The 21,862-nt window shown below is 48.3% G+C and overlaps 1 protein-coding gene across 2 annotated transcripts in view; it reads right to left on the bottom strand.

Annotated features, from left to right (window-relative positions):
- The window catches only part of TRIP13 (thyroid hormone receptor interactor 13), a 44,334-nt gene that overhangs the window by 22,273 nt on the left and 199 nt on the right, over positions 1-21,862 (bottom strand). For both annotated transcript variants that reach the window (XM_066584624.1, XM_066584625.1), the window contains exons 2-8: positions 13,255-13,366; positions 11,397-11,562; positions 9,408-9,537; positions 7,650-7,705; positions 6,823-6,913; positions 3,634-3,706; positions 31-94 (exon numbers count right to left, since the gene is read on the bottom strand). In XM_066584624.1, the coding sequence (XP_066440721.1) occupies positions 31-94; positions 3,634-3,706; positions 6,823-6,913; positions 7,650-7,705; positions 9,408-9,537; positions 11,397-11,562; positions 13,255-13,346 (672 nt within the window). In that variant the 5' untranslated portion in view covers positions 13,347-13,366. The remainder of the gene's footprint in view (positions 1-30; positions 95-3,633; positions 3,707-6,822; positions 6,914-7,649; positions 7,706-9,407; positions 9,538-11,396; positions 11,563-13,254; positions 13,367-21,862) is intronic.

Below are 21,862 nucleotides of genomic sequence, written 5' to 3'. Positions count from 1 at the left end.
AGTCACCGGCTTTACTTCTAAGAGTCTTACCTCTGAAAACCATTTTGAGAACAGACTGTGGCTATTGATTTCTATGAGCTGGCCACATCTATACCTAGGAAATAACATGTGATACGTTAATTAGCCAGACACAAGATATTACAATCTTATATGCAGACACCCCCCCCCCTCCCCAACACACCAGGGCTGCTTACATGTGTATATTGTAAGAGGGGCGAGTCGCTTTATTAACCTCCAGGGAAGATTACAGAAAGGAAACACAAAGCCGCCCACATTTGCTTAGCCGGAGTTAGAAGATAGTTATGCTTGTAAGGCAGGGTGTAGAGAAAAATAGAATGGTTCTGTGCTGGCTGGAGAAGTCTATGGGCAGATACAAGGCCACACAAACTAGTGCATGACTTGGGGTAGATGCATTCTAAATATGCAAATCCCGTATCATTCAAGACTAACCCCGTGTGGGATCCGATTTAACCGAAGGTAAAAAAAAGTGACACATCGGGGACCACCCTTCTCTCATAATGGCAAGGGCCTTGTAGGATTGTCCAAGCTAGCTTTAGAGAACCGTTTCCTAAATGTGACATGAGGAAGGTGTATAGGGGGCTGATGAGTAATATAGGGAGTTATGGGTAACATAATCAGGTGTATGTCAGTGCGGCCGATGCCGACAACACCCTGAGGTCTGAATGAATAAATTGATTACCAGCTCTACCCAATCTTTTCCCACATAAGTTTATATAGATCTGGTCAGCTCCTTCTGCTCTATAACACGCTCCCCTCGCATTTTCACAGTGACAGGTTCCCTTTAAGGATTTTTTTGGTTAATGGTACATTTTAAAAAGAAACATAAGTTCGCGCTTGCCATGAGTGATGGACAGTGTTGGGTATAAACAGGGTATCTGCATTCTGCAGTGTGGTAACGGCAACTATACATCATTTCTTGTATAACCTTTTTTATACAGAACCAATCCCCTGTTTTTTCTTCTTCCTTTCATTTTTTACATTGTAGATTCGTACTGAAGCCAAGAACACCTGAAGGAAACCATAAGGAATGAAGTAGTAAAGAAAAAAGCGTTCATCAACCCAGAATCTTTTATATTTTAGACTTTTCATTGTAGCCCCCTTTAGCTTTGATGGCAGCTTCAGCTTTGAACACATTCCTTCAATGCCCTTCCTGCGGTCGTCACCTGGAATGGTTTTAACAGGTCTGCCCTGTCAAGAGCTAATTTGTGGAATGTCCTGCCTTCTCAATGTGTTTTAGACCATCAGTTGTGTTGTGCAGAGGTTGGGTTGGCATATTCAGTGCTTAGCCCTATTCTACTACTGTTCTAACCCACATTATGGCAAGAACCCCCCAACTAAAAGAAACAACATCTATCCTCACTTAAAGACATGAAGGTTTGCAAGTCCAGAAACCTTTAGGAACTTTGATGGTTTTTATGAATGTACTTGAGGATACCATGAAACATGATGATTAATCTGGCACTAATGAGGTCTGTCCCAGGAGAAGAAGACCAAGAGTTGCTGCAGACAATAAGTTCCTTAGCGTTACCAGCCTCAGGAACAGCAAATTAACAGCTCTTCAGATGAATGCTGCACAGAGATCTAGTACCAGACACATCTCAACATCAACTGTTCAGAGGAGACTGCAAGAATCAGGTCTTTATGGTGAAAGTAGCCAATACTGGTGAGAACCACTTAGGCCAAGAACTCAAGGAATGGACATTAGCCCCGTGGAAATCTGTACTTTGGTCTGATGAATCAAAATGAGAGATTTCTGGTTCCAACTGCCATGTCTTTGTGAGACACAGAAGAGGCGACCAGATGATGTCTACATGTGTGATTCCCATCGTGAAGCATGGTGGAGGGGTTATGATGTGGGGGTGCGTGTTGGTGACACTGTTGGGGTCATGACTACTAGAAGTATTCTGCAACGACATGCCATCCCACCTGGTTGGCACTTAGTGGGGCCATCTTTTGTATTTCTATGCACCCTCAGGCTATGTAAGTAGTATTTTACTGAGGCGGCGAGTGGCAGTGAAGCTGACAGCGTCCACACTCACCCAACCTAAACCCAACTGAGATGGTTTGGGAGGAGTTGGACCGCAGAGTGAAGTTATTAAGTGCTCAGGACCTCTGGGAACTCCTTCAAGACTGTTGTACGAGCCTTCCATGCGAGCAAATCAAGAAGCTGACTAAGAAAATACCAAGAGCATGCAAAGCTGTCATCCAAGTCAAAGAATCTAAAATACAGCAAAAAAACATTAACACTTCTTGTTTAGTACTTAAAATGGAGTTTCCCACGGCCAGGGCACACTGCGGTCAGAGCGAAAGCCGCTGCTCCGACCTCTGTGCAGTGGCCGGCGCTCGTAAATGCAGGTGCGGCTCGTATTGATTTCAATGAGAGCTGCACCTGAAATTATGAGCTCCAGCCACTGCACAGAGGTCGGAGCAGCCGCTTCTGCTCTCACCATGGCCATCCCTGCTGACAGTGGGTACTGCCTGGAAAAACCTTTTAATTTTATATGTGCTCCTTCATAGTTTATAGGTCTTCAATATGAATCTACAATGCAGAAAAACTATCTATAAGAAAACCCTTGGAATGAAAAGGTGTGTCCAAACTTCTGCCTGATACTGTGTAAAGAGAACAGGGAATGTGGCAATAAAGCAATGTGCTTGAATGGAAAGATAAAGGCAGTTATACACCAAGCGATTGTTGATGGAAGAGCAGCCACACAAGTGATTCTTCATGCGGCTGTTCCTTTCCAGAAGTGCGGGCGGCACATCCCGTATTCACAGGGGAGACTGCGGGCCAGATAACCTGTATCTACATACTAGTCGGCTGACAAACATTGTATCTGTAAACAAACATCTCAGCATTTACAATAATATTCTATATTAACTTAGTACCTTTCACAATGTGCGTCTGACTTGGAGAGAACCGTCATGCTGGAAATAGTCTATTCTGCAGGCAGCGGGTTGTGGAGGGGGAGACTTGAAGGGTTTAATACTCTGTTTTGTGAAAAAAGATCCAATATAACTTGTAATGTATTCATCTTAAAGCGCCGCTCCGGAGACGGCGACCGCTTACACCTGGTGCACTCCGCGTTAGTCTGAGACACTACATGCTGTTACTGACCCGTGTGGAGCAGTCAGATTAGCCTGCATTGTCTTAGACCAATGATGTATATACAGAGAAGCGAGCGGCCATCTTGGCTTGCGCAGGGCTGGAGGGTCCCTTGAACTGTCACCAAGAGCCACCTACGGTGCTCCTGCGGGCAGAAAGAGCAGAGATTTACATCAATAAATTACAAGTTAAGCTGAATATCATTCTGCCTCCAGCTCCAATTAACAGGCTGCCTGCAGAGTGAATGGCATTTTTCATGTGATAAGTCTCCTTGTACAAGGAAGGCGCCCCCTAGTGGGTTGGCAGGGAAGGCAGAACTGTGGTGATAAGCTACACAGTGCTCCTTCTAGCTGCAGCAATAGGTCTCAGCATCCTAACCACGTGCCATATTGGCTTCAAGAGATAAAAAAGTCAGGGTTTATACATATTGCCATGCACATTGAGGTGGGGGGCACTGGAGAGAAAATCAAAGCTTGAGAAGCCCGGCTTTATATTACAAATAGCAATACCTGCTTGACAGTCGGATTGACAGCTTCTGAGCCAATGCTTTGCAGAGGGATGTTTTCCCGGTACCAGGCGGTCCTAGCAGAAGGCATGAAAAAACAGGGAATGTGACACAATGGCAGATTTACATGTTATTCTCGTAAGTCGGGCCGGTGTCTGAATCATTCAGCGCAAGGGGGGGTGGCCAAGTAGCTAAAGTGGCTCCATACCCGGCAGGCGACAGCTATGTTAAACAGATGACACCTGCTGGCAATGGCAGCAATTGCAGCTAGACTTGATTATGACCAGTCAACACGGCTAATACTGACTGCGGCATCTAAGCCAATAGATGGGAGGAGACGACATGATTGCAGGTATGCCGATAATTGCCATGGCAACCCTTGGCCTGGTAAAGGCTCCCGCACTTGCCATGGAAACAGGTCTATTAAGCCCTGCCTAAGGTAGGACTTAAAAGGGTTTTCTTTTTTTTTTTTTTTTTTACATAAAACCCAGCTACTCCTGCCAAAAAAATCCTCACTTCTCCCTGCGGCTTCCTGCACCGGGTCTCCCCTCTGGTGTCACATTTAGAGGCTTCACCAGCCTGTTTATGGAACTTTACAGCCAATGATAGAGCTCAGTGATTGATTTATCAGCTCTATCATTGGCTGCAACTCCTGTGACATTTCGTAGACCGGGCAGGGGAACAGCCTGTAAACAAACAGCAGGAGCAGGACTGAGCAGCGGCGCCGGACACAGCGGAGAATACATGATTACTGTTTTATGGCATGCAAAAAAATCTTGGTAAACCCCTTTAATAGGATTACATTGAAAGGTACCATATACTGAAATACAGAAGTATTGCAGTATTTCATAAAAGCAAACAACTGTAAACTCAAGCCCCCTATGAGGAATAGAGAAGAACATTTTTTAAAAATGTTGTGGGGCTCAGAATATGAGGACAAAAAGCAATTTTGCTTGAAGAAGAAAAACAAACACTTTTTTCTAAGTTGTAAAAAACTCAATAATTAAATACAACTTTCTATTATAATATACTAGCTGATTATCAGGCGTTGTCCGTGTATTTTATTTTTAGACACGAAAAGAATTTAAATGTGTGTGTGTGTGTGTACTGTTTTAATATATTAGTATTTGAGGAGGAGGTCGTCTGTATAATATATTGGTATATGAGGAGGAGGTTATCTGTGTAATATATTAGTATATGTAGAGGAGGTCGTCTGTGTAATATATTAGTATATGAGGAGGAGGTCATCTGTGTAAAATATTAGTATATGAGGAGGAGGTCGTCTGTGTAATATCTTACTGCATGAGTAGGAGGTCGTCTGTGTAATATATTAGTATATGAGGAGGAGGTTATCTGTGTAATATATTAGTATATGAGGAGGAGGTTGTCTGTATAATATATTAGTATATGAGGAGGAGGTTGTCTGTGTAATATATTAGTATATGAGGAGGAGGTTGTCTGTGTAATATATTAGTATATGAGGAGGAGGTTGTCTGTGTAATATATTAGTATATGAGGAGGTTGTCTGTGTAATATATTAGTATATGTAGAGGAGGTCGTCTGTGTAATATATTAGTATATGAGGAGGAGGTCGTCTGTGTAATATATTAGTATTTGAGGAGGACGTCGTCTGTGTAATATATTACTGCATCAGGAGGAGGTCGTCTGTGTAATATATTAGTATATGAGGAGGAGGTCGTCTGTGTAATATATTAGTATATGAGGAGGAGGTCGTCTGTGTAATATATTAGTATATGAGGAGGAGGTCGTCTGTGTAATATATTAGTATATGAGGAGGAGGTCGTCTGTGTAATATATTAGTATATGAGGAGGAGGTCGTCTGTGTAATATATTAGTATATGAGGAGGAGGTCGTCTGTGTAATATATTAGTATATGAGGAGGAGGTCGTCTGTGTAATATATTAGTATATGAGGAGGAGGTCGCCTGTGTAATATATTAGTATATGAGGAGGAGGTCGCCTGTGTAATATATTAATATATGAGGAGTAGGTTGTCTGTGTAACATATTCGTATATGAGGAGGAGGTCGTCTGTGTAATATATTAGTATATGTGGAGGAGGTTATCTGTGTAATATATTGGTATATGAGGAGGAGGTCGTCTGTGTAATATCTTACTGCATGAGGAGGAGGTCGTCTGTGTAATATATTAGTATATGAGGAGGTCGTCGTCTGTGTAATATATTAGTATATGAGGAGGAGGTTATCTGTGTAATATATTGGTATATGAGGAGGAGGTCACCTGTGTAATATATTGGTATATGAGGAGGAGGTCACCTGTGTAATATATTGGTATATGAGGAGGTGGTCATCTGTGTAATATCTTACTGCATGAGGAGGAGGTCGTCTGTGTAATATATTAGTATATGAGGAGGAGGTCGTCCGTGTAATATATTAGTATTTGAGGAGGACGTCGTCTGTGTAATATATTACTACATGAGGAGGTGGTCATCTGTGTAATATATTAGTATATGAGGAGGTCGTTTGTGTAATATATTAGTATATGAGGAGGTCGTCTGTGTAATATATTAGTATATAAGAGGGGGAAGTTGTCTGTGTAAGATATTATCTTAGGAGCTGGAGGTCTGTGTAATAGAGTAGTATTTGAGGAAGAGGTCGTCTGTGTTAGATAAGACTGTGAAATAAAAACCATCTGCTAAAGTGCAATTCCAGCATTCCCCACTCTCCCTTCCAGGGGTAGTGGGGCTGTCTTATCCCCCCCTAAATTTGTTCCCATGGGATGAGTTAGATATGTACCAAGTTTGGTTGAAATTGCTCCAGGCGTTCATGAGTTCTGGCTGCACATACACACATACATCCTATTATATATATATATATATACACACACTCACACACACTCCGAACATTGTGACCGCACCATCACGCTGCAAAAACAAAACCTAAAGAACAATGAAGCGATTACATTTTTCCCATTTCACCCAACGTAAGAATTTGTACGTTTTTCAGCCCAGCACAACTTGGCCCACAAAAACAAGCCCTCTTATGGCGAGGCTGATGGAAGAATAAAAGACTTACAGCTCTTGGAAGGCTGGGATGAAATGGCTTGGGAGTGAATGGGTTAAATAGCCCACAGTAGCCCTACTTGTTTCTTGTGCCCAATATATACATCCCATTACAGACCGGTACTAGGGATCACAATCCGGTAAGGACTCACCATGCAGAAGGACCACTCTGTTCCATGCAATCAAATTGCTGTCTACATTTCTGTCAGAGAACAGCAGCGTCGTCGTAACGTAATCTAAAAGCTGAAAGAGAAGATGTCAGTGATACGATGCAGATCGGGAGCGTCCGAGGAACACACAGCGGGAGCGTCCGAGGAACACACAGCGGGAGCGTCCGAGGAACACACAGCGGGAGCGTCCGAGGAACACACAGCGGGAGCGTCCGAGGAACACACAGCGGGAGCGTCCGAGGAACACACAGCGGGAGCGTCCGAGGAACACACAGCGGGAGCGTCCGAGGAACACACAGCGGGAGCGTCCGAGGAACACACAGCGGGAGCGTCCGAGGAACACACAGCGGGAGCGTCCGAGGAACACACAGCGGGAGCGTCCGAGGAACACACAGCGGGAGCGTCCGAGGAACACACAGCGGGAGCGTCCGAGGAACACACAGCGGGAGCGTCCGAGGAACACACAGCGGGAGCGTCCGAGGAACACACAGCGGGAGCGTCCGAGGAACACACAGCTACACGTCCTACAAGACCCCTATTACTCAGCACAGACTACATGCAACCTAAGGCATTCCCAAGGTGATCACTTCTTACAGAGTACCTGCACTCTCACCTACGGGGGCGCCTGCTCCGTCGGCTGTTCTGGGGTCCTTCTGGCAGCTGAAGACGGCCCCATACAGCGCCATCTGCTGGAAGGAGCCGAGAACAGTCAACTGGGAAACAACAGAAGCCAAATGTGACTTCTGGGCATTTTTAAGCCACCATGTTGCTCTCACTTTTTTCCTAGTACATTTCCTAAAAATACTTACGTTAGACTTTATTTTGCTGTCATAGATCAGACTCTCCCACAGTCTATGAAACTCAGCTGGAAAGACAAAACTCAGAATGAAAACAGCAATGACATACATCTTTGAGAGCTGAAGACCGGCCACTGCTCTTGGCACGTCTGCTTCAGTCAAAGGTATCATCTGTCATTAAGGAGAGCACCTATAAGGTGAGTGAGGAGACTTATAAGGCCATCCATGCTCCTCTGCGAAATATGGAAGATGAAACAATACGTCTGCAGCGCCACCTATTGGATCGCAGCATTCCTTCAAATCAATGTATGACTTTTTACCAAGTCTGTAAAACCATGATTGGGAATAGCATCCCTTCTGGGTACTCTCCTTGGGGAGAGACAATGCCATCCCCCGACCCATTCCCCCCCCAGGTGTCTCTACACACCCCCTGGGTGCTCTCCCTAAAGACACCCCTCTTGACCTCCTTCAGACCTTTCATATTCTCCACTGATGCAATAACCCCGCTCCGATGTTCATTCCATTCTTGAGGTTATCAAAAAATGGCCATAAATTTGTACTCCCTAATTCTTCTGCGACTTGAAGTTCCCCTTCAGTATAACTCTCACCTGTTCCATGTTTTGTCCATGACTAGAAAAATGTTTTGCCACAGGTGATTCCGTCTTTCCCTCTCTAATTATGTGGCGATGACATCTTATCCTGGCTCTTAGAGAGGAAAAGACGGATATCATGTGATCTCAGTTCTGACCGTCTCAGATCTGCTTCACTTTCTGTGTTCTTAAATTGTCAGATTCACAGTCAGTGTGATGCAGTTACTTGAAGCTACCACAGAACCTGCCTACAGAGGCAGACAGATACTCCTCTTATAGTTACCTACGATGATCACACAGTTCCTGTCACGCAGTTATAAGAGAGGAGATCACAGCTCATCCTCCTGACTGTATACTTATGGACTGTAGCTTATATAGGTGAAAATAGAAGCTAATGATAATTAAACGGTTCCCCTCAGCAGGCAAAAATTGTATAGCCTCGGCTAATGCATTATGGGTGGGGAGTGAAAAAGTAAAACAAAAAAAAATTATATATATTATATATCAGCATCACAATGGTGCCTGACAAGCATTAGAGAGGGGTCTGTACTGTATGGAAGTGACTGCCATATACAAAGTAGTACATCCAGTAGAGAAGCAAATGGCAGCATCAATGGAGTAGCAAAAGAATATAAAGTTGTATTGCTCCATACAGCAGGCAACGTTTCGACTTTAGCAGTCTTTATCCAGCCTGAGGCTTGATAAAGCCAGCTAAAGTCGTTGCCTGCTGTATGGAGCAATAAAACTTTATATTGTTTTGCTACACCATTGATGCTGTCATTTGCTTCTCTACTGGATGTACTACGCTGGGGACTAAGGATCCGTGGTCCCTTAAGTGGCTGTTGCCTCATGTATCTACCGTGGCCTCTGCACTTTTTTGTGCATACGGAGGTGTGCTGTGGGACTCTCCTTTTGCTATATACAAAGGAGACCTCTAGTGTATGACGAGCAGTCAGGTGAGGGGGGCAGAGATGGAAAAGTGTGTTTTTGCCAGAATTACCCTTTAAGATTTTGAATTGAATTCACTCGGCAATTGGTATTCAAAGGAGGAATGGGCTGAGGACAAAAAGTTATAACGATATTACAGCACTACTATATATAATGAATCTGAAATCTATGCATCTGGTTTTGTAAGGTGCAGGCAAGAAAAATGATATTTTTACCAAAATAAAGTTCTTACCAGCAGGCAGCAGCCAGTGACTGGCTGCCACAAGCTCCTCGTTCTCCTCTTCCAAGTTCTCCGTGCTCGGTCCTTCTTCATTCAGTTGAAATACGTGAACACGTATACTGCACTTCCCAAGGTCAAAGGGCTGAAATACAAAAAAACAGAGAGGAGAAGTCAGGAATAGCAACTACAGCAGCAGCAATCACAGAGGCCTGCATTAGAAGATACTCACTTCACAATGATGTAGGCGAGAGAAGCCAACTAAATTCAGAACAAAAAATTTATCTTGAAACAAAGTTTACCCACAAAACAACATGAGTGATCCTAATCCCCAGTGAGGGCAGATCGCTCCCTACTGGCCGTCACAAGCCAAGCAGGACGGCCAGACTTCGTCTAATGAGATGTTACATGAAACATCAGCCACATTTTGTAATTAATGGAAGAATTTCATCCCAACAGGATTGCCAATCTTCTACTCCGTGTTTAGAGTCCACACCCTCAAAACAACTGGACAGCGACCCAAAGATTAAAGAGACCGTCCAGTAGTTGGGGGACTGTTATCTACCGGGTAGGGGAAAGATTGGATCGCTGGGACTTAGAAGGGTTGGAGGGATTTCCGTACCCCCTGGCAGATGTCCGGCGGCCGTCCCCACAGAGATTAGAATCTTTCAGTCTAATGTCCATGAATAACTAAAGGTGCTTTTAGATGGAACGATTATGGTTCAAACGAGCGAAAGTGAATGATGAATCGCTCGGTCTAAACGCAGCCAGCAACGAATGAACATTGTTCCCTTTTCGCTCATCGTTCCTGTTATGCAGACGTAAACCCCATTGTCGCTCGTTCACCTACCGTTTGGTTTAAGCAGCGCTCGTTCCGTCCCCCCTGTCACTTATACAGCGAATGTGAAGGACTGGAAAATTCTCATGAGCAGGAGCCAACGATATATCTGCCTGTCTAAAGGGGCCGCACGAGAGCGAACGAGCCAGCAGTGATGTCACTCCTTCAAACGAGAACGGGGGCATCTAAAAGGACCCCAAGTCTAAGCAATAAGGAGGGATTCAAAAACTGGTGTAAGAAGTGGTGCAGTTGCAACAAGGAACACAATGGATTCCATTTCCAGTGGAGACGGATGTCCAGCATTTACTACACACCCAATGAGAACACTAGGGGTCTAACGGGCGCAGTAATGGGTGAGATAGAACATGCTGCACGCTTTTTGTACACTCAATGAATAAACACTAGTGTGAGTGGAACAGCGAAAACCACTGTTTGAATTGCCGTACATCATGCGCGTAAAGTGCAAATGAAATCCACTTGTGTGAGCCGTCCTTAAGAAAACCACAGCAGACCTGGACGGATCACAATGGCCAACGGCTTCACCTCGTCTTACAGCCTTAAAGGGGTTGTCCCGCGCCGAAACGGGTTTTTTTTTTTTTTTCAATAGCCCCCCCGTTCGGCGCGAGACAAACCCGATGCAGGGGTAAAAATAAAAAAACCGTCCAGTACTTACCCGAATCCCCGCGCTCCCGCGACTTCTTACTTACCTTAGTAAGATGGCCGCTGGGATCTTCACCCACGATGCACCGCGGGTCTTCTCCCATGGTGCACCGTGGGCTCTGTGCGCTCCATTGCCGATTCCAGCCTCCTGATTGGCTGGAATCGGCACACGTGACGGGGCGGAGCTACAAGGAGCAGCTCTCCGGCACGAGCGGCCCCATTCGGAAGGGAGAAGACCGGACTGCGCAAGCGCGTCTAATCGGGAGATTAGACGCTGAAATTAGACGGCACCATGGAGACGAGGACGCTAGCAACGGAACAGGTAAGTGAATAACTTCTGTATGGCTCATAATTAATGCACAATGTACATTACAAAGTGCATTAATATGGCCATACAGAAGTGTATAACCCCACTTGCTTTCGCGAGACAACCCCTTTAATAAATCTCCCTCGTACTCTCAGTAGCTTCTTATTGGTAACAGACGGGTCTTTGAACACTTTCTTACCTTTCTGTCCTTTAGTTTTAGCTCTGTATCTACAACCGCCACTGAGTTCACATTCTTCACCAAAAAAGGGTCATCAAATTCTGTCCAGGTGTAATCGCCAAACACCACGCAGTGCCTACTTAATAGCTGCATCGCGTGGGCCGTTACATCTTCCTTCTTCGCTGAGCTGAAGCGTGAAAACATAAAACTAGTATATTATTTATAATCTTGTTTATTGACGGGGTTGTCCAGGTTTCCACTATTATCCTGCGGATAGACCATCAGCAAAAAAAGATTTTGGGGTTTTGCAGCTCGGGACCCCCGGCAATCAGCTATTCGCTGGTGCCTACTGCACAGAGCAACAGCGCTGTCAGAAATACACAGCACTGACCCCTTGCAGTGGCTTGGGCTGGTATTGCAGGCAAAGCTGCCTTTGAATTAATAGCAGCTACGCCAGCAAATATCAACAGGGACCACCACAGTTGTATCTGAACCGCGTGTTTGCTCAACACAGCATGCAGAAGCCTGCTGGTCCGTCAAACCGCGGATCACTGGGGGGGGGGGGGTCCGGGCTGGTCGATCCCGAGGGTAGATCTCAATAGTGTGAAGTTGGACAACACTAAATATTTTTCAACAAAATTCAAAAACCAAAGACCAACCAGACCCGGCCAATGAGTAGGATGGGCGGTGCAATTACCAAACACCCAGAGATGAGATCACAGCTAAAGTGAGACTATACAGGGGAGTCTAGAGAAGGCCAAGGGGTAGACAACTGTTAACATGTCTGCTAATAGTAGTAGTGCCTGATACAGCGAGACGCTGACTGTGCGAGGGGTCTGGGGGAGAAGCTGTCATCAGCAGAAAACAGCTTCTCCCTACTCTGTGCCAGGGGGCAGATCAGTGGGACACAGGGAAGTTACAGGTTTATGTTACATTCAACATAAGAACCCCCTGGAGGCGTCTCTCAGGCAACGGGCGCCAAACACTTTTCTTTTTCAGGCTGCAATATCTTCTCTGCGACAATTTTGAGGCTTCTGAGCCGCAGCACAAAAATGCATTAAAAAAACTGCTTTTTTTTGTGTTAAATGCAAGTCTCGCTAACTAGGCACATGTATCAGGACCCGCCTGCTTCCTGGAAACTGCATGTGGATGTTCACAAACGCAGTTTGTTTTCAGCGCACATGCAGATTTTTGATACCGTTCAGAAATGCACAAAACCTGGAGGGTGTGATGCCGCCCCAACAAACGGGCAGTGCGGTCGTGGGCGGGCGACATTCATCACATGCTTCGTCTTGTGCCACATCTCTTGATGTAGTACACTAAGCGAGGACATAGCTGCACACCTAAGGGCTCGTTCACACAGCCGTATGCGTAAACCACGGTATCTTACTGTTGTGTGAGCCGGCTACTGCTGCGCAGGGCAGCGATTGTGCTCTGCGCATGACAGCATCTCCCGCGCACGTTATCATGCTGTGCGACTAGTTTCTGTCTCCTAACGGCGTTGCGCATTAAACGCTGCATATATGCGATGTGCTATGTATGTACAGCACTTAATACGCCACTCACAGAGAACAATAGGGCGGTACACACGCAATACGCGGTAAAATACAACATGCTGCGTTCCTTTTTATGCATGTGTTATACCCAATAAAACCAAAAAGTGAGGATCAGTGTGCTGTCACCGACTCCATCTGCAGCTAATACACGGTGATGACGTGTTGGTGTGAATGAGCCCTTGTAAAGAAACGCACGTCTACACTATGATGTACAACACGTTAGTCACTGATTGGTCTGACCGCCCCCATGACCCGGCAGATTAGTCACACATTGCGGCCGCCGTCGCCATCCAGTAGACAGTGAGTAGGCATCCGTTACAAACCTGCAGGACTTCTGATGTACTTCTACGTGAACCTGAAGAGGATCCAGTAGGTTGGGAAGGGCCTGCTTGAGCTCCCCGGCAGCTTCATCCATTCTCCTTCCGGAGATTCCGACTAAACGGGTAAAACATAAGATGGAAAAGTGTTAGGAGTTATCTAGTCTCGCTGGAGGCTCACGGGACGGCGTCCACCTCCAGAACTGCAGCAGAAGTCCGCTATCACCGCAAATCCGTGCGTCCTTTAGCCCTGCGAATGAGCAAAATCCGCATGAAGAACTTCTGATGCGATTTCACATTAAGAAGTGACATCTCTCGCGGGGCCAAATCTGCATGCAAGTCTGGGAGACGAAACATGAGACTCTTCCACGGTTTTAGAGGCAGAGTTCATGCAGAAGAATGTTGTCTTCCCCTGCGTGAACTCCGCAAGCAGCAGACGCTCTGCAACCGGGAACCCAAATATTATGCCGCCAAGTGAAGACGAGTCGGCGGCGTGCGCACGCATTTCTGTAGCGCCCAGGCAGCGTGTGCTAGTATGGAAGATTCCCACAAACCCAACGTGGCAGACATGGCCGCTACTACAGCCACCAGTACAAGGTGATGGAACAGTAACGTAGGTACAATGCAAGTGCTTCTCAGACTTTAGGTCCCCCCAGCCCTGGCAGGTAATGTCTGCCGGGTACCTAGACGGGGGCAGGAAAGGAGCCTTCAGGCAGTCCCATCTTTTACAATGAAAAAGGTTTAAAAAATAAAAAGTGATTTAAAGGGGTTGTCCCGCGGCAGCAAGTGGGGTTATACACTTCTGTATGGCCATATTAATGCACTTTGTAATGTACATCGTGCATTAAATATGAGCCATACAGAAGTTATTCACTTACCCCCCCGGTGCATGCGCAGAAGACCTCTGCAGCGCGAGCACACCGGAGCCGGACAGAAGAGAGCAGACAGCGCAAGCATGTCTAATCCCGGCAGAAGGCAGCTTTAGTCGGCGCCATGGAGACGGGGACGCCAACACCGGAGGGGTAAGTGTATAACTTCTGTATGGCCAATAATTAATGCACGATGTATATTACAAAGTGCATTAATATGGCCATACAGAAGTGTATACCCCCACTTGCTTCTGCGGGACAACCCCTTTAAAGCACCTTGCAGGCCGACCTCCATGCAGGGAGCGGAGGGGTCGTTATGTCACTGGCCGTCCACTGTCTTCCAAGAGCGCTGACCAGCTAATGCAGACTACTAAGGGACGACACCAGCTCTCCGATTGGCCAAAGAGCAGCCTGAGGTGCCTCGGACTACCGGTGTGTGCATTAGGTAGTCACAAGATTATAGCAGCCATCTTGGCAGACTCAAAACTGTCTAGGCTGCCAGAGGACCCAAGGGACAAGAGATGGCAGGTAATATAACTTCGCCACTTCTGGAACCGAAGGGCCCCTTTAACTCCTTAGTGACCATTTTATGCTCTAACGGCCAACCAATTCTTTAGGTTTTGCTGTCATCACATTGCAGGAGTCATAACTATTAAAGTCAACGATTGGCTGAGCGCTGTGACCAATCACAGGCAGCTGTCATTCAATGAATGGCTGAGCACTGCTTGTGATTGGCTGAGCGCTCAGCCAATCAGATACAGCTCTTTCAGGAGGCAAGGATTTTAAATACCCGCTGGCTGAAAGAACTTAATTACAGTGCAGGGAGAAGTCGCGGCTGGACGCGCCTGAGCCCCGGCAGCGGCGGAGAGGTGACTATATATTTTTGTTATTTTTTACACCAGCTATGGGTAATTTTTCAGGGAAGGGCTTATATTTAAAGCCCTTCCCTGAAAAATCACTGCAGGGCTGTCAGCGGCAGCACCATTAAAAGGAATGGCAGAACAGATTAATTCCGTTTCCATTCATTTCAATGAGGAAAATGGTTTTGACATATGAGTGTTTTTGGTTAAGAGCTTCGTCACGGAACCCTCAACCCAAGGCACCACTGCGAGAGTATTACTTCCACTAAGTGACCCGGTGATCACGTGAGAGCCGGGATCCCCTGTTACAGCAAAGGAATAGTAAGACAAAACAAACACATATGAAGACCTAACCCAGCTGTGTGATAAGAAGGGTATCCCACTCAATAGTATATGGACTCCCTTATTGCATGCTCACACCAATCACTGGATACTTAGGTAATAGCCCTACTGTACAGGGTCCCCCAATATACTAAGATACCCGTACAGAGACTTGTAGCCTTTATAGGTAGGCCTACATACCATAGAGCTGAACACCAACAACCTGATCCATATAAGCTTGTGAATCCTAGGCTCGATGGGCTCACCCCGTTTGGATGACACTCTTCGTATGTTAAATACAGCCAATTTAGTTCATTTGGTTCGGGTTCAATGCATTTCAGTAGGCCCCAGCAACTCTTCAGGAACCGGGGGGTCAAGTTACAAAGAGTTTAGGAGGAAGCGGCCAATCTGGTCCCTATATCTTCAATATACAACATGTGTTACGTGACGCTGCGTTGGGGAGAATTCGGTGAGCAGTCAAAACTGTCAACCCAATTAGATTATTTAGTGGTCGTTACAGCAGGTTAGCTGATGGCGGACTTATTCTTGCTTCAATGGATTCCAGATAAATAAGGGCTCTCTCTCTGGAACACAATGTATTATTTGCTGATTACATCATGGATCTGAAGGACTTATCGCCCGCTTGGTTCAGGTATAATGATTACCCTCGGATCTTCAAGTAATCATTTGGATCTACAATCCGATGAGCAGGCAGAGATGATAAACTTCTTGGTAACCATGGGAACAGCTTTCCATTGGCTATGAAGGGGGAGGGATGCATACGCCCTGGGGCCGGACCTGGTGCATTATGGGCTATTTAAGAGCGGACAAACAGCCTTGCAGACATACGTCCGCCTCTCCACCATCAGGGCTGGCGGTCTTGCTCCTATTTATCATTTATTTTTGATTTCTCGCTACAATGGGACACGGGTTGGGGTGCTGTCCTTTATCTTGTGAACTACAATAGGAGGGGATTGATCGTCCCTTGCTAGTACTTAGCAGTTGGGAGGCCGCAAGTGGAGGCAGTCTGGTTGCCACAGCGGGCTGAAAAGAAAACTATACAGATATGGAAACAACAGCTGCACCCCCCACGATGTAGGGCTGATCTAACCACTAGTCACCTATAGATAGCGTGGAAACATCATCTACACCATCTGGTTTTGTTGCCCCTTCTTGGTAGCCATGTGATAGCCTTGAGGTTGTGTCCATCTTAGACCTCTTTGAGGCTTTTTTTAGCCGTACGAGTGAGCAACCTATCAGGGGACAACTCTGGTGCCATATTTACCACATATATTGGCACATACAGATCACCCTGGCATACAGTGGCACAAGTGTACCTTTGTAATTGAGTAGGGGACTCCTCCAAGGGTAGGGTGAATCAATATCAGACGTCGGCATGTGTGTACCCCTCCTCAACAAAGTGGACCGCTGATCCACTGAAGCAAGAATAAGTCCGCCATCAGCTAACCTGCTGTAACGACCACTAAATAATCTAATTGGGTTGACAGTTTTGACTGCTCACCGAATTCTCCACAACGCAGGGTCACGTAACACGTGTTGTATATTGAAGATGTAGGGACCAGATTGGCCGCTTCCTTCTAAACTCTTTGTAACTTGACCCCCCGATTCCTGAAGAGTTGCTGGGGCCAACTGAAATGCATTGAACCAGAACCAAATTGGCTAACATACGAAGTGTCATCCAAACGGGGTGAGCCCATCGAGCCTAGGATTCACAAGCTTATATGCATCAGGTTGTTGGTGTTCAGCTCTATGGTATGTAGGCCTACCTATAAGGGCTACAAGTCTCTGTACGGGTATCTTAGTATATTGGGGGACCCTGTACAGTAGGGCTATTACTAGAGATGAGCGAGCGTACTCGGAAAAGCACTACTCGCTCGAGTAATTTGCTTTATCCAAGTATCGCTGTGCTCGTCCCTGAAGATTCGGGTGCGGCTGACAGGTGAGTCGCAGCGGGGAGCAGGGGAGAGCGGGCGGGAGAGAAGGAGAGAAAGATCTCCCCTCCGTTCCTCCCCGCTCTCCCCTGCAGCTCCCCGCTCCGTGCCGGCACCCGAATCTTCAGGGACGAGCACAGCGATACTCGGATAAAGCAAATTACTCGAGCGAGTAGTGCTTTTCCGAGTACGCTCGCTCATCTCTAGCTATTACCTAAGTATCCAGTGATTGGTGTGAGCATGCAGTAAGGGAGTCCATATACTACTGAGTGGGATACGCTTCTTATCACACAGCTGGGTTAGGTCTTCATATGTTTGTTTTGTCCTACTAGCTTTTGTCCTTGGACTTTTTAATTGTTTTGTAATAAAGAATATATAATTTTAGGGTTCTCTTCTGTGAATGTACTACGCGATAAGTTCCCTCTGCCTCTGTGAATTTTTCCCGTTACGGCAGACCTGCGGGGTCCTCGCACTCCCTGATCAGCTCTGCCAGTGACTATTGTAACTACAGGGGGATGTTTCCCCTGTAACTAGGGCTCCTATGGATGCGGCTCCTATGGATGCCCCTGCTACAGGGGAAAAGGGTGAAATAGACAATGTGAAGGACCCCCAAAGATCTTATCTGACTCCCTGGGGGACAGAGATGGTAAAAAAACTTACAAAAATAAGTAAAAAAAAATTACAGAATAAAAGAAAAATATATACATAAAAAGAAAATGACCCAAAGCCGACGCCGTATGCGTCACCAAATATTATATACCAAAACCCAACGAGGAGCCGTCCCTGTACTTCACTTAGGTGCACAGTTACTGACTTTTAAAAAGTCAGTGAAAAAAGTTATAATAAAACAGCCGTCTGTCACGGGGGAAACTGCAGCAAAAATAACAGAGGACAAAAATAAAGTGCAGTAAGACCCCCACGTGGGTAAAATCCCTACAAAGTGTCTGGTCCTTAAAGGGTTAATACAAATCAAATACTCGCCAATGCCCAGGCATGCGGCGGGAGGAACGGGCCCTTTATGCCGCCATCACTTACAGTTCTGTGTTATACATGGTGCGCGGTCAGACGTCTTTGGACAGAATGTGATTGAGGTTAATTGTACCAGAACAACATTTGCGCTTCCGTTTATTCGCACTTTCAGTCGATCTGGTTATTCAGCCCCTGCTGGGACCTCTGCACTGCTGGCTTTCCAAGCCTCTTTAGCCGGTCAGCCCCATTCATCCCACCATACACTGCAGCCCCCCCAGGAGAGCGATACGCGGGGTCCCGGCCCGCTGTATTCTCTCGCCTTACCACGGGGTTTGGATGAGGTCCAGTAGATTCCTTTGTGGATATTGGGTGTGATATTTTGTTATTATCTGCTGTGATCTTTGGGGCTCACGCCCGTGTGTTCACCATGTATTACGTGTGCGTTGCACGGACGCACGATACACGGCCAATGGGGGCAATGCCCTTACATTGATGCAGCACACCGGCGTGCGGACAGTTTATTGATACGCATGAGAAGTAGATGGCAGCCCGGTTTCTCGGCGTGAGCGCTCTACCCTTGTATACGCTGCGTGTGATACGCTGCCCGCACACAATACGCTGTTTTCATACACATCCTCGCTCTCACAGCAGGGAATTAAGAGGATAAAGGTCACACCGCGCCGTCCGTGAGATCCGTGGGCATGCGCAGCGCCATACACGGGGTCTGCCGGCAGCACGTAGAATGGGGAGCCCCGATACTTGTCATCTGCACTATACTAGTAGTTATCGGGGCCGTTGGTTGTACCTCTGGCCTCGTGTCCATGTCGGGTCTCCCTGCAGCGGTTTACTGTTGTTTGTAACTAGCGGGTCTGCCGGCGGAGACCACGTACGGCTGCGATTGGCTGGGCGCGTATCTCATGCAGCGCGGGGTTTTTTTTTACATTTCGCGCCCTGTTCAGGGCGAGGATGTGTATGACAACAACGTAGTGTGTGTATACAGCGTATACCAGTGTGCCGCGCGGTACGCCGAGAAACAGCGTGTGTGGCAGTTATGTCTCCTGCGCATCGACCCGCACCTGAATCAATCCGGTGCCTCCATCCACCACGTATGACACATCCGTGCAAAACAGTCACATGGGGTGAGGCAACGGCCGTGGGCACAAGTGATTGTAGATGTCCTCTACGGTACTGGGTCTGTATATATGTATGTGTATATGTATATATATATCGGATGGAACGGCTCCAGATTCCAGGGGGGGGGGGCAGATTATGTGTCTGGTCTTCCTGTCTCAGTGGGATATTTTTGTCCCCCCGGTTGTCTAGGCCGCCCCCAGAGAGCCAGCACATGTCCCCACCACCGGACCGACCATATTGTCTTCTGTGCCACCGGCGGCCCCCAAAGAGCCAGCACATGTCCCCACCACCGGACCGACCATATTGTCTTCTGTGCCACCGGCGGCCCCCAAAGAGCCAGCACATGTCCCCACCGCCGGACCGACCATATTGTCTTCTGTGCCACCGGCGGCCCCCCAAGAGCCAGCACATGTCCCCACCACCGGACCGACCATATTGTCTTCTGTGCCACCGGCAGCCCCCCAAGAGCCAGCACATGTCCCCACCACCGGACCGACCATATTGTCTTCTGTGCCACCGGCAGCCCCCCAAGAGCCAGCACATGTCCCCACCGCCGGACCGACCATATTGTCTTCTGTGCCACCGGCGGCCCCCCAAGAGCCAGCACATGTCCCCACCACCGGACCGACCATATTGTCTTCTGTGCCACCGGCGGCCCCCAAAGAGCCAGCACATGTCCCCACCACCGGACCGACCATATTGTCTTCTGTGCCACCGGCGGCCCCCAAAGAGCCAGCACATGTCCCCACCGCCGGACCGACCATATTGTCTTCTGTGCCACCGGCGGCCCCCCAAGAGCCAGCACATGTCCCCACCACCGGACCGACCATATTGTCCTTCTGTGCCACCGGCAGCCCCCCAAGAGCCAGCACATGTCCCCACCACCGGACCGACCATATTGTCTTCTGTGCCACCGGCAGCCCCCCAAGAGCCAGCACATGTCCCCCACCGCCGGACCCGACCATATTGTCTTCTGTGCCACCGACCGCGCCCCCAAGAGCCAGCACATGTCCCCACCGCCGGACCGACCATATTGTCTTCTGTGCCACCGGCGGCCCCCCAAGAGCCAGCACATGTCCCCACCGCCGGACCGACCATATTGTCTTCTGTGCCACCGACCGCCCCCCAAGAGCCAGCACATGTCCCCACCGCCGGACCGACCATATTGTCTTCTGTGCCACCGGCGGCCCCCCCCAAGAGCCAGCACATGTCCCCACCGCCGGACCGACCGCATATTGTCTTCTGTGCCCACCGACCGCCCCCCAAGAGCCAGCACATGTCCCCACCGCCGGACCGACCATATTGTCTTCTGTGCCACCAGCGGCCCCCAAGAGCCAGCACATGTCCCCACCACCAGACCGACCATATTGTCTTCTGTGCCACCGGCGGCCCCCCAAGAGCCAGCACATGTCCCCACCGCCGGACCGACCATATTGTCTTCTATGCCACCGGCGGCCCCCCAAGAGCCAGCACATGTCCCCACCACCGGACCCGACCATATTGTCTTCTGTGCCACCAGCGGCCCCCTAAGAGCCAGCACATGTCCCCACCGCCGGACCGACCATATTGTCTTCTATGCCACCAGCGGACCCCCCAAGAGCCAGCACATGTCCCCACCGCCGGACCGACGAGCTCCCTCTTCATGCAACATGTCCATCACTTTTATAGGCCCCACACACATCTCCGGCGCAGGTTTATTACCGCCGCTCCCCGTGCGGCAGGCATGGTGGTGAATTACCTCAGTGGATCAGCACCATTACACCAATACCAAACATACTGTTTTTTTTTTTAATCTTCCTCCTCCTTTCCCGTTTGGTCGCCAATCACCGCCCTCCAGCATTATTTCCCCAACGGGGCGGTTTAAGGGTTTTTGGTTTTTTTTGGCAAGGGGGAGGGAGGGGGACAGAAATTGCAGGTTTGGGCTTTCATTGATTGGCCTGTTCTAGGCCATATTCTATCCTCCGGGTGCCATAGCGTCACATGGGGACCCCGTGGTCACATGGTGGGGGGTCCGGTGGGTGGCAGCCCCTCCATGTCAGGCTTTTACCTGAGCGCGGCACCTAAGGGGTTGAACAGCGGGGCTTGGCGGTTTCTGCAGTCCCCGCTGTTATGAGCTGGCCGCCCCCGTGGGGTCTCCGTATTCTGATGGACGCTGCAGAGGTGCAAGCATCAGCATAAGGTCCAGCAGTGACCGCCGTAAGAAGGCGCAGCGGTCACCGAGGGGTTAAACATTCCCTGAACACCCCAATATTCCCCCCGCTGCGGACGGGACCCCCGGGGTGTACAGTTACACCGGACACGGCAGGACACAGAAGCCATTGCCCGTTGTTGGGGGTTCTCCGGTGGTCACATGACGGCGCTGCCTCGGGGTCGTTAGGCTACTTTTACACCTGTGGCGGTTCCCTTTTCCCCACTTGACCCCCAGAGTTAACAAGGAGAAGGAGAGCCCCGGCGCCCACCGAACCACCGCCGGCAACCGGGCGGCCGCTGCCCAGGCTGTGCCAGTACA

This window comes from Eleutherodactylus coqui, chromosome 12 (genome assembly GCF_035609145.1).
Source record: "Eleutherodactylus coqui strain aEleCoq1 chromosome 12, aEleCoq1.hap1, whole genome shotgun sequence".
In the NCBI taxonomy this organism is placed as follows: Eukaryota; Metazoa; Chordata; class Amphibia; order Anura; family Eleutherodactylidae; genus Eleutherodactylus; species Eleutherodactylus coqui.
Note: the sequence above shows the minus strand (reverse complement) of the source record. Positions and strands in the feature narration are given on the sequence as shown.